Raw genomic sequence first — 13,816 nt, 5'->3', positions numbered from 1 at the left:
TTCTCTGAGTGTGAAATTTGTGGATTTAGGGCTGAATGAGAGAAAGGGCTGATCTGTGTAGATGTTTTGGTTTGTTCTCTCAGGGCCGGGCATGTGACGAGCGCTAGCAGGGCTGAGCGCTGAGTTCTCTGTAATCAGCTGGAGTCCTGCTCCCCGCGGGAAAGTTTCAGGAGAGAAGCTCTTTTTGTGGACCAGAGCAGAACCCAGCTATAAAACACTCCGTGACAAAAGGCAGCTTTGTGCCAGACTTAACTTGGCCTTCCGTTGCCCATCTCCCCGCTGCATGTCCTCATTTTATCAGCACTGATACTTGGTGGCAGCAGCAGGACACTTTCCAGCCGTTATCTGCTGGAGTTAGAACAGGAATCCTTCTGGAATATTACAGAGTTACTGCAGTTTAATACATTGTTTTACCAAGGTCAGAGTTACCAGCACTTTAATAGACTTTAAAAAAGTTGTATAATGTGATTAATCACCAGTAAAAAGTTTAATACTAAAGTCATCCAAACTATGATGAAAAACATTAAAAAAAAGAAAAGAAAATGTTTAATATTTTAGATTCTTCAAAGTTGCACCTCTTGGCTTGATTTTCTCAGTCAGCTTAACCCTTGTGTGGTGTTCGGGTCTGTGGGAACCGTTTTCATTTTTCATCAAATGATACTAAAAAAATATTTTTTCTAACTCAAACTCATTGGCATTGGCTCATTTTTTGTGAAAAACATATATCAAAACACATTTTCGACAAACACACACTGTACACCCCCCCCCCCCCCCACACACACACATTTATATTACATACAGTATGTTTGGCCAAGGGCTTATAAACATTGCTTCATTTGTAAATTTGAAACTAAACAAATTTTCTACTCATATCTTGAGTTTAATTCATTTTCTTTTACATTTTATTAAAAAACTAATAAAAAAAAAGAGTAGCACTTTTTGAAGGAAATGTAACATAAGAAAGGTAAAGGGCAACTATTAACCATGTAAGCTGTTTATATTGCTTGCAGTTTAGGTGAAGCAAGCAATATAAGTACAAAGTAACTTATATTATAAGTAACAAAGTAAACGAGTAACAAAAATATGAACACCACACAAGAGTTAAAGACATTTATGAGGCTTAAAGTTAACAGCTGTGCTGAACTTGTTTAGAGTTAATTATGAAGGATGAAACTGGCTCTCATCAGGACCGCCCCAGTGAAGGAAATCCAACATTTTCCTATGTTATATAGGACAAGTTCATCAGAGTAACCTGCCTCAGAAACGGCAAGTTAAGTTTCATCTCCAATTTAAAACCCCCACTCTGAATGAGTTCATCTCGCTCTGTATTTTTCAGTTTAAACAGACGAAAAGATGTGTTCAGTATGAGCTCCTGCAGATCTGTTGTTCTATTAGGTGTGGAATCAAGGCCACATAACTCACAGGTTTTAAATGTTCCTGTATGTCTTTAAATATATTTATTTATATATTTTCTGCAGAGCAGGGCTTCCCTCGGCTTCAGCTTCATGCAGACGGTCTGGAATCAATTACGCAGGAATGTGAACGGCCGTTAACCGAGCGGAGACCGGCATGCCGCTCCGCTCGGTTAACAACTCCGGCCTTGAGCGCTCCTGCCCCGGTGCGGCCGGCACTGCCCCGCTCGTCTGCGGGCGGTTTGAAGGAAAACAGCTTCCCGTTACGTTATTGATCTGCTATCGATCTGTTTTCTCTCTGAGGAGAGACGTGTACAAGCAGACGACCTCTCATTTTACAGCAGACGGCCTTCCTGCACATGTTTACAACACGCTACATCCACACATCACTTTATACTACACTTACTGCAGGATCTGCACAGCTGGAGATGCAGTAAAGAGCCGCTTCCTGTCACAGTTCAACACGTACACTGTTGTAAAGATGCTGCTAGCTCTGTCACGATACAGTGGTATTTAAAAGTTTGGGCACTCCTTTTCATGATTTTTCTTTTTTCTATAAATCATTTGTTGTTCAGATCAGCAATTTTCAGTTAGATATATGGGTACCCCTTTAAAATAAGACTACATTTATAAAGGGTTTATAAATGGTTGTAAATGCCTTAAAATCATTAATAATCAGTTATAACACATACATAGAAAGGGCAAGAATATAGACGGCTGTGAGTTCACTATTTGGCAAACAGCAGGTCATTGTTGCCCTTTCTACGTATGTGTTATAAGATAGATGGATAGATAGATAGATAGATAGATAGATAGATAGATAGATAGATAGATAGATAGATAGATAGATAGATAGATAGATAGATAGATAGATAGATAGATAGATAGATAGATAGATACTTTATTTATACTGAAGGAAATTTAGGCATCCAGTAACAACACAATACAATAAGAAATATTAATTAAAACCCAGAAGAATCGAAAATATATAAGGTTATAAAACACTTACTATACAAGGTATGGGGGTTGGGGAAGTGTTAATGTAAATAATTAAGTGGTTGAATAATGTCCTTGTGGTGTGACTGGATTATAACTGATTATTAATGATTTTTAAGGCATTTACAACCTAATTAGTAACTATTAATAAACTTATTGTAAACCATTTATAAACCCTTTATAAAGGTAGTCTTATTTTAAAGTGGTACCAATATATCATATAGCAGAAGAACACAGTGATATTTGACTTGTGAAATGAAGCTTATAGGATTTACAGATAGTGAGTGCACTAATTATTGGAAAACACAAAATTAGTTTAATAAGCTCATTGACCCTTGACCTACATACACAAGTGAATCCTGAGAATTATGAGAAAAGGTTAAGGAGCCAATTGCAAGTTTTTCTCCTCTTTTTCTGCATCTTCTCTGAAGAGCAGCAACATGGGAGTCTCAAAAAACACAACTCTCAAATGACCTAAAAACAAAGATTATTCAAATCATCATGATGTTTAGAGGAAGGATATAAAAAGCTCAAATCTCAGAGATTTCAGCTGCAGTTTCCACTGTGAGGAACAGAGTGAGGAAATGGAAGAACTACAGACACAGTTCTAGTTAAAGACCTGAAGCAGCAGAACAAGATCAGAACAAAATCTCAGATAATCAGAGGAGAAGGATGGGGAGAACAGTCATAGTCAACCTACAGACCTCCAGACCAGCTCTAAACAGCATTGCTTCATGTGAAGTTTCGGTTTCATTCTTATCAGAATCTGAAGAGCTATGAAAGAGTTCACTGAAAAAGGCTCGCGTTATTAAGAAACAGACAGACTATAAACTTATAAAACTATAAATATGTGGTTGTTGTGTGTTGCAGGATGTCGGAGGCTTTGACACAGCAAGAGAGACTGCAGGCCATAGCTGTAAGTATATAATCTCAATAATCTGACACAGCTCACCAACAAAACACAACGCTGATTTAAAGGCTTTAGTTACAGCCCAGGTGTGAACTAGTCATTTAGTTTCTTTAACTCTTGAGTGGAGTTCATATTTTTGTTACTCGTTTACTTTGTTACTTGTATTTAATTCAGCAAAATTAAACAATTTTAAATTAAAATGCTTTACACATGCTCGCTTCACCTAAATTGCAAGCAATATAAACAGCTTACATGGTTAATATTTACCCTTTACCTTTCTTATGTTACATTTCTTTCAAAAAGTGCTACTCTTTTTTTATTAGTTTTTTAATAAAATGTAAAATAAAATGAATTTAACTCAAGATATGAGTAGAACATTTGTTTAGTTTTAAATTTACAAATGAAGCAATGTTTATTAGCCCTTGGCCAAACATACTGTATGTAATATAAATGTGTAAGGGGGGGGGGGGGGATGTACAGTGTGTTTATCGAAAATTTGTTTTGATGTCTTTCACAAAAAATGAGCCAATGCCAATGAGTTTGAGTTATAAAAAATATTTTTTTAGTATCATTTGATAAAAAATGAAAACGGTTCCCACAGACCCGAACACCACACAAGGGTTAAGTCAGTTTATTTAGACAGGTATGAAAACTCCAACTGTGCACCAAACAACTAAATTATCACTGTTGTGTACACTCTGCTGTGCTGTTAACCTGTTGATCAAGCTCAGACACAGGTTTTTACAGTATAGTGGATATTTAAATGTAAATAAAAGAATGAATGTAAATGAAATGTAAAATGCAATTCAATTTACATTAGTGGTGTGGATTAAAATACTATTTTATACTTGTTGTATGTTTGTGGGGAGATAAAGCTGTAACATGGGGCGCTGGAATAAAGAATGCATGATAAATTTAATAGAGGATTTTTTTTACTTTGCGAGAATTTCTGAATTATAACTTAATTAGCTGAGTATAAAAAAGCAATTTTACACCTGTAGTTGTGAAAGTTTTTATGATCCGGATCTGCACTTTGGGTGGGGGCGGGGCAGATTACGGCGGAAGTTGGGATCAAACTTGGTGGCATAATTAATTGCATTAAAAAAATTATAACACATTACTGATTCCAAATAAATTGTGTGCGTTAATGCTTTATCATTGACAGCCATATTTTTTATTTTCCTGATTAATTGAGTCGTTTAAATTGCAATAGAGCAACTATTCAGCCATACAAATCATCATTAGTTACAGCCCACCTGTGCTCAGAATGTAAACTGTTTTAAATTCAGTTTATTTTTGTCCAGTGTGAACACTCTGTTGTGCTTCTGAACTTTTCTTCTGCTGATTAAACGATTAATCAGCATTAAAATGGACAAACTAATCGATTCTGAAAATAGTCATTAGTGAAAGTCCTAATTACATATTTACTTAAACAGCAGGTATGAAATGCCTCTGAAATATTAAATGTAAAATGTAATGTTCAGGCTGTGTGTAGAGCAGTTGTAGCTGTGTGTGAAGAGGCACTGTGCTGAATTATTGATGAAGATGAGGCGAGTTCTCTCAGAAACACTCCAGCAGTCTTTAACCTCGGCTCTGCTCTGGGTCTGGACTTCAGGAGCTTCCTGAGGGGCTGCCTGAGCGAGTGAGGGTCTATAATTGTCCTTTTTCCTGATTTTTCAGCCTTTTCCTGTGATTGTTGGCGTGGCCAGTGCAGTGGTAGTGTAGTCAATGGAGTGATAGCATGGTCAGTAGTAGTGATAGCATGGTCAGTAGAGTAATAGTGTGGTGAGTGGAGTGATAGTGTGGTCAGTGGAGTGATAGTGTGGTCAATAAAGTAATAGCATTGTCAATGCAGTGATAGTGTAGTCAATGCAGTAATATTGTGGTCAGTGGAGTGATAGTGTAGTCAGTGGAGTGATAGTGTAGTCAATGGATTGATAGTATGGTCAGTGGAGTGATATTGTGGTCAGTCAGTGGAGTGATATCGTGGTCAGTGGAATGATAGTGTGGTCAATGGAGTGATAGTGTAGTCAATGGATTGATAGTGTGGTCAGTGGAGTGATATTGTGGTCAGTCAGTGGAGTGATATCGTGGTCAGTGGAGTGATAGTGTAGTCAGTGGAGTGATTGTGTGGTCAGTGGAGTGATAGTGTAGTCAGTGGAGTGATAGCATGGTCAATGGAGTGATAACATGAATGAAGTAATAGTTTAGTCATTGGAGTAATAGCTTGGTCAGTGGAGTGTTATTATGGTCAGTGGAGTTATAGTGTAGTCAGTGGAGGCATAGTGTAATCAGTTGAGTGATAGTTTAGTTAATGGAGTGATAGCACGGTCAGTGGAGTATTTGTGGTCAGTGGAGTGACAGCATGGTCAATGGAGTGATAACATGAATGAAGTAATAGTTTAGTCATTGGAGTAATAGCTTGGTCAGTGGAGTGTTATTATGGTCAGTGGAGTTATAGTGTAGTCAGTGGAGGCATAGTGTAATCAGTTGAGTGATAGTTTAGTTAATGGAGTGATGCATGGTCAGTGGAGTATTTGTGGTCAGTGGAGTGACAGCATGGTCAGTGGAGTGTTATTATGGTCAATGGAGTGAAAGTGTGGTCAGTGGAGTGATAGCATGGTCAGTGGAGTGATATTGTGGTCAGTGGAGTAATAGCTTGGTCAGTGAAGTGATAGGATGGTCGGTGGAGTGATAGCTTCGTCAGTGGAGTGATAGCATGGTCAGTGGAGTGATAGCATGGTCAGTGGAGTGATAGCATGGTCAGTGGAGTGATATTGTGATCAGTGGAGTAATAGCTTGGTCAGTGAAGTGATAGGATGGTCGGTGGAGTGATAGCTTCGTCAGTGGAGTGATAGGATGGTCAGTGGAGTGATAGCATGGTCAGCGGAGTGATATTGTGGTCAGTGGAGTAATAGCTTGGTCAGTGAAGTGATAGGATGGTCGGTGGAGTGATAGCTTCGTCAGTGGAGTGATAGCATGGTCAGTGGAGTGATAGCATGGTCAGTGGAGTGATAGCATGGTCATTGGAGTGATAGCATGGTCAGTGGAGTGATAGCATGGTCAGTGGAGTGATATTGTGGTCAGTGGAGTAATAGCTTGGTCAGTGAAGTGATAGGATGGTCAGTGCAGTGATAGCTTCGTCAGTGGAGTGATAGCATGGTAAGTGGAGTGATATTGTGGTCAGTGGAGTAATAGCTTCGTCAGTGGAGTGATAGCATGGCCAGTGGAGTGATAGCATGGTCAATGGAGTGATAGCATGGTCCGTGGAGTGATAGCATGGTAAGTGGAGTGATATCGTGTTCAGTGGAGTCATATCATGGTTAGTGGAGTGATAGCATGGTAGGTGGAGTGATAGCATGGTCAGTGAAGTAATAGCATGTTCAGTGGAGTGATAGCATGGTCAATAGAGTGATAGCGTGGTCAATGGAGTGATAGTGTAGTCAGTGGAGTGATAGTGTAGTCAGTGAAGTGATAGTGTGGTCAATGGAGTGATAGCATGGTCAGTATAGTGATAGCATGGTCAGTGGAGTGATATCGTGGTCAGTGGAGTGATAGCATGGTCAGTGGAGTGATAGCATGGTCAGTGAAGTAATAGCATGTTCAGTGGAGTGATAGCATGGTCAATAGAGTGATAGCGTGGTCAATGGAGTGATAGTGTAGTCAGTGGAGTGATAGTGTAGTCAGTGAAGTGATAGTGTGGTCAATGGAGTGATAGCATGGTCAGTATAGTGATAGCATGGTCAGTGGAGTGATATCGTGGTCAGTGGAGTGATAGCATGGTCAGTGGAGTGATAGCGTGGTCAGTGGAGTGATATCGTGTTCAATGGAGTGATAATGTAGGAGTCTGCAGACACTGGAATCTGACTGGACCTGCATTTAGTGACTGAACTGATGGTGCATTAGTAATAAAAGCACTTTAGTTTAATTTGCTGATCAATAGAAAATGCATAGACTCAGTACAGTGAGTCAGCAATCTAAAATCATATACAGTAAATTATTAAATAAATATCTCACAAAAGTGAGGATTTATCTCACGTTTTGGTAAATATTTAATTATATATTTTTATGGGACAACACAGAAGATATGAAACCGTGTACATATGATACAGTGTAAATTAATTAGTGTATAGCTTGTATAACAGAGTAAATTTACTGTGCACTCAAAATAACTCAACACACAGAGCCATTAATATCTAAACCATTGGCAACAAAAGTGAACAAACCTCACTTTCCCTCCCAGTTCATGTTATTAGTTAGAGTAACAAGGTCTCAGGTGTGAATGGGTAGCAGACCTGTTAAATCTGGTCTTTATGGTCACTGGATATTCAACATGGCACCTCATGGCAAAGAACTCTCAGAGGATGTGAGAAACAGAATGGTTGCTCTCCGCAAAGATGAGCCTAGGCTATAAGAAGATTGCTAATACTTTAAAATTGAAATACAGCATGATGACCAATCATACAGCAGTTTTTCTGGATGGTCAGTCCTCCCTAGGGTTGACCAAAGAAGGAGGAGCCTTGGTGAGGATCAAGTGTCCCTTGCTGACATGGTGGTGGTAGCATCATGTTCTCTGGCCCTAGTGAATTCTGTGCCCAAGAAACTTGTCAGATTTAACGTTGATGGACAATGAACCAGTCACACAACCCCACATGCAGCACAGGGAGCAGATAGCTTCCACACACCTGCAGTGGTTCAACTGCACCAGAGTCCACTTGAAATGAATCCCAGATTATCAATTTTAAGAGGATCAGAGATCAGTACTCTGGGCTGATCGATTTCAGGATCCAAAACAGCTTTTACACTTTATCAAACTTACTGAACCAGAGTCTGAAAAAAAAACCCACTATTGCTAGTGTATATTAAGGCTGAGTGTAAATGTGTCTTCTTCACCCTGATTTTCTGTCTGTCTGTGTTATAGGAGAAGAGGAAGCGTCAGGCAGAGATCGAGAATAAGAGGAGACAGCTGGAGGACGACCGCAGACAGCTACAACATCTCAAGGTACAGAAATAATCACTTATAATCAAACAAGAGAGTTATTACTGTTTTTAAAACAATTACTCAAAGATATGCATATACCTATACAGCTCTTGAAATAAATGAAAGAGACCACTTCAGTTTCTGAATCAGTTTCTCTGATTTTGCTATTTATAGGTTTATGTTTGAGTAAAATGAACATTGTTGTTTTATTCTATAAACTACAGACAACATTTCTCCCAAATTCCAAATAAAAATACTGTCATTTAGAGCATTTATTTGCAGAAAATGAGAAATGGCTGAAATAACAAAAAAGATGCAGAGCTTTCAGACCTCAAATAATGCAAAGAAAACAACAAAGTTCGTATTCATAAAGTTAAGAGATAAGAGTTCAGAAATCAATATTTGGTGGAATAACCCTGTTTTTTTAGTCACAGTTTTTAATGCATCTTGGCATCATGTTCTCCTCCACCAGTCTTACACACTGCTTTTGGATAACTTTATGCTGCTTTACTCCTGGTGCAAAAATTTAAGCAGTTCAGTTTGGTGGTTTGATGGTTTGTGATCATCCATCTTCCTCTTGATTATATTCCAGAGGTTTTCAATAATTTTCCAGATACACCTTAGGTGCATGTACTAATTCTTTTAATTAATCATGGGTGTGTTTTGGGCATAACGTGAAATAAACCAATAAGAGTGTCACTTGCCATTCCCTTTAAGAGCCAGGTGCACTCTGACTTGTGTGATGATATCATTATTGGCTGGCTGGCTGGGTGTGTCCAGTCTGAGACATCACTGTAACCCCACCCCCCCACTAGGGGCTGATCTATTTAAAGCACCAAGGCTCGGAGTTTAGTGCATTTTAGAGTTTCAGTGAAGGGGACGGGGGGCTTCCTGTTTTCAGGGACAGAGAGAAATCTGTATCCTCTGTCTCTCTGGGACCCAAGCCGGGCCAAGACCCTCACATCTCACACTCAGCAAGAGTTCTGTAGAATAGAATAGAATTTCTTTTGAACAGCAACTTTACAAGACGGGGAAAAAACTTTGAACACTGCATTCGTAATGCATTATATGGAATACATAATACAGCTTGATTTAGGGTGTGTCATTGTGTCTTTGCTATCATAACGACAGGAAAAGTACACCTTGTGTCTAAACATGCAAAAAGCTAATTTAATAATGTACTAATTCTCTTAATTAATGATATAAACCACTTGCCATTCCCTTTAAGAGTTAATTGTGCTCAGACTTTGGTGGATTGCTATTTTAAAGGCGCAGCGCTTCTGCGCTTCTCAGCAGACAAAACTGACCTGCATTTTCACGTTGGGACGGTGCATGAGCAGCTCATTTACAGAAAGTGTGTGTTTAACTAGCGGGGGGTGTACACATGCTGAGTGCATGCGATGCATCTGCGTTGCCAAGATAGCAATTAACGTCTGACGATTGATTGTTGTCAGGGTTGAAATCAATTAGTGGCGCACTTGGGTTTACCATTGCCAAGATAGCAATACGCCAGCAATTTACCTGAACACACTTTACTTCCAGATCACCACGCCCATCAGTGTTGGTATATTCATAAGCGCTTTCAAATTTTAAAGCTGTAGGTGGAAGAGGTGAAAAAAGACTGAAAATAGTGAATATAGTAACTCTGTATTGTTGAGCTGTATTGGTGATTTTTTTTAAAAGTCATGGTGAACATAATAAGGCTTGTGTTGTGTACAGTAGTAAAGTTGTGAGTGGTATTAGTGAATATAATAACTCTGTATTGTAGAGCTTGTTGGTGATAAAGGTCATGGTGAACATGTGGTTCTATTAGCTGTATATTGAGTGGTGTTCTCTGTGGGCGGGCCCTGCTTTCAGCTGGTTTACCTGCTATTGTCTTTTGTCTCAGTTCTGTTTTACTCTGCTTCCTACTGAGCGTGCTCAGATCCTCCCCTCTGGGCCGCCTTTGTATTGTGTGTGTGCGTGTGTGTGTGAGGCTGACATTAGAGGTCTGCGCGGGACTGTTTTTTTAAACCCGCTCCCGCCCGCTCCCGCGTCTTTTTGTCCCGCTCCCGCCCGCTCCCGCAAAAAAATCACTTCTTTTAATCCCGCTCCCGCCCGCCACATACACATTCCCGCCGCTCCCGTCCCGCAGTCCTAATATGAATTGAATTAATTACATTTAGTGCTTCAAATTTACATATGTATTTATTAAAACAGCAATTCAGTTCGCAGTCCAAACACATGCCATCAGGTGCATCAAGAATCCTAGAAGTGGATTAGAAGTGGATCTATATTATATAAAATAATAAATGTAAAAATATATAAAATTAAATTCAATTAGTTTAATTAATATTTGTATTATTATTATTAATAATAATAATAATAATAATAACAATAATAATAATAACAATAACAATGTTATTGTTATTATTATTATTGTTATTATTATTATTATTATTATTATTATTATTATTATTATTATTATTATTATTATTATTATTATTATTTTGCACCAGTATAGTAAATGTCGTCCTTTAAATTACACACCCCCCTCCCCCCCCCCCCCTCCTCTGCACACGCCTGCTGGAGATGCTGAAAATGTGTGTGTGTGTGTCCATCCTCCGAGAGATTTTTCTTGTGTTTTTTTGTTGCTTGCATGGGAATCATAGCGTGATTATTATAATTTTCTTAACTATTTATCAATTTGCGGGAGCGGGACCACATGTTAATGTGGTCCCGCTCCCGCATGGCCTGTATTGATTAAATTACCGCTCCCGCCAATAACAATTCAGTTTTGTCCCGCGCCGCAACATATTCTGACGGGTCCCGCGGGACTCCCGCGGGAGTGCAGACCTCTAGCTGACATCACCACACGTTAACACAGTCACTGTGCCAGAAGAGCAGGGCGGGGGTCGTAAAGAGGGAGAGAGAGAGAGGGAAAGAGAGAGAGAGGGAAAGAGAGAGAGAGAGACATGATGTCACCTGGGTGAATTAAAAAGGAAAAAAATCCAGTTCAGACTTTTAACTCTTAAAGCTCCACAGCCATTACTGCACTGTTTAAATGTAATTACATACTTAATCACATAATCAATTACATTCACTGTAAATTTACATTCAGAATTTGTACACTCTGTTCATGTGTTACATAGATGGATGTAAGTAAAGATGGGTATAGATAAATATGAGTACAAATGGGTATAATAATAGATGGGTATGGTTATAGATGAATATGAGTATAGAGAAGTATCAGCATAGATGGGTATGAGTATAGATGGATATGGTTATAGATGGTTATGGTTAAAGATGAATATGAGTATAGAGGAGTATCAGTATATATGGATATAATCATAGATCATATGCTGTAAATATAGTATATATGATGATAGATGAATGTAAGTATAGAGGAGTATTAGTATAGATGGATATAAGAATAGATGGGTATAAGTATAGATGGATATGGTTATAGATGGTTATGGTTAAAGATGAATAGGAGTATAGAGGAGTATCAGTATATATGGGTATAATAATTATATTATATGCTTTAAATATAGTATATATGATGCTATATGAATGTAAGTATATAGAAGTATTAGTATAGATGGACATAAGAATAGATGGGTATGAGTATAGATGGATATGGTTATAGATGGTTATGGTTAAAGATGAATAGGAGTATAGAGGAGTATCAGTATATATGGGTATAATAATAGATTATATGCTTTAAATATAGTATATATGATGCTATATGAATGTAAGTATATAGAAGTATTAGTATAGATGGACATAAGAATAGATGGGTATGAGTATAGATGGATATGAGTGTAGAGATGAATCAGTATAGATGGCTATGATGTGTATAGATAGGTGTAGATATAGATGGGTATGAGTATAGATAAATGTGAGTATAGATGAGAATCAGTATGGAAATAGATGAATATGAGTATAGATGGTATGAGTATCGAGCAGAATCGATATTAATGTTTAATGGTTTAGATGGTTATGAGTATACATGGGTATAAGTATGAGTATAAATAGGAATAAGTATATAGATATAGAGGGTCTAAGTATAGAGGAGAATCAATATAGATGGATATGAGTAAAAATAGATAAAGACATAGATGGTATGAATATATATGATATTAGTATATATGAGAATGGGTATGGGAATGGGTATAGATGGATATGAGTACAGGTGGTTGTGAGTATACATTGGATAAGTGTAGAGCAGAAGTAGAGTCTGAAGAGTATTAATAGGTATGAGTATATAGATATATAGAGTAAAAGTATAGTGGAGAATAAGTATAGATTGTTACAGATATAAATGCCGATTGTATTCTTCCTCTTTCAGTCACATGGTACAAATGAGAAGCCAAGTAATCAATTACAGTGACATTTATTGCCAATGACCTTTTATTATCGACATTATCGGTAATGCTCATTGGTCGTTACAGCTGTAGCTCACACTCTAGCGTATTTGCCGGTGAGTGAAATTAGAGATACCCATCCTACCATCTAAACCAACCTGAGCTTCTCTTTATAAATGTATTATTTTATCTGTACAGTGAGACTAATCGCACAGACTGACTCTGAATTATGGTGTATTAAATTTATGAATGTATAGCTGTAGTATGATATTATAGCAGTGTGTGTGTGTTTAAGTAGTAGTGTGTGTGTAAGGGTTAAAGCAGCTGATTAGCGGGTGAGTGTGTATAATTGAAGTGGCAATGACCTGTCTTACCCTCCACACAGCACAGAGTGTATCACTGCACAATACACTCCCACACACACACACACACACATAGTGAAGACAGGCAGCCCTACAGCACCCCCCTCAGGAACACTGAGGAACTGCTGAACTATGAACTATCGCTCATCATTAGGTCCTGACCAATGTAACAGATAGAACTGAATACTCAAATATAACATTGGGTCTTTTTTCAGTTATTATGTAATCAAGAATTTCTAATGAATTATTATTATTATTATTATTATTATTATTATTATTTTTTTTTTTTTATTTTTTTTTTTACAATATTGCCCATAAAAGGGTATACAAGTGTTTTGAATAATTTCAGTATCAAAACTCACCATTAGTTAATATTGTAATAATTGGTTCCTGGCATTAATTTGACAGTATTTTTTTATTAGGCACTAAATTCGACTAACTATTGCATATTCAGGCACGGTTAGCTTGTGTTTTTGTTTTGTTACTAACCCCTTAACTGTCCAGGATTTTTGTCAATTATCTGCATGACATTACACCCCTAAATCTTGAGGATTTCTACTCAAGCATCACCTAAAAAGCTTTAATGTTTGATAAGGAACATTACTGAAAATCATAATTGTAACTGTAATACAAAGTATAGAAAAACATTCAAGTAAATCTGCAGCTGTCAAAATATAATGATTAAAATAATACAATTTGCTCTTTCCTGAACTTCATTTTAAAATCAATATTTTCCTAAAAATATTGAAAAGGGTAAAGGGCAAATATTAACCATGTAAGCTGTTTATATTGCTTGCAATTTAGGTGAA

The 13,816-nt window shown here is 37.7% G+C and overlaps 1 protein-coding gene across 3 annotated transcripts in view; it reads left to right on the top strand.

Annotated features, from left to right (window-relative positions):
- palm1b (paralemmin 1b) overlaps positions 1-13,816 on the top strand; it is a 43,447-nt gene that overhangs the window by 14,811 nt on the left and 14,820 nt on the right. For all 3 annotated transcript variants that reach the window (XR_007425315.1, XM_007245114.4, XM_049467079.1), the window contains exons 2-3: positions 3,279-3,324; positions 8,240-8,320. Coding sequence is in view for 2 of the 3 variants with exons in the window: in XM_007245114.4 (XP_007245176.1) it covers positions 3,280-3,324; positions 8,240-8,320 (126 nt within the window). In the remaining variant the exon portion in view is untranslated. The remainder of the gene's footprint in view (positions 1-3,278; positions 3,325-8,239; positions 8,321-13,816) is intronic.

This window comes from Astyanax mexicanus, chromosome 18 (genome assembly GCF_023375975.1).
Source record: "Astyanax mexicanus isolate ESR-SI-001 chromosome 18, AstMex3_surface, whole genome shotgun sequence".
Lineage (NCBI taxonomy): Eukaryota > Metazoa > Chordata > Actinopteri > Characiformes > Acestrorhamphidae > Astyanax > Astyanax mexicanus.
This window is presented reverse-complemented; position numbering and strand designations above follow the sequence as displayed.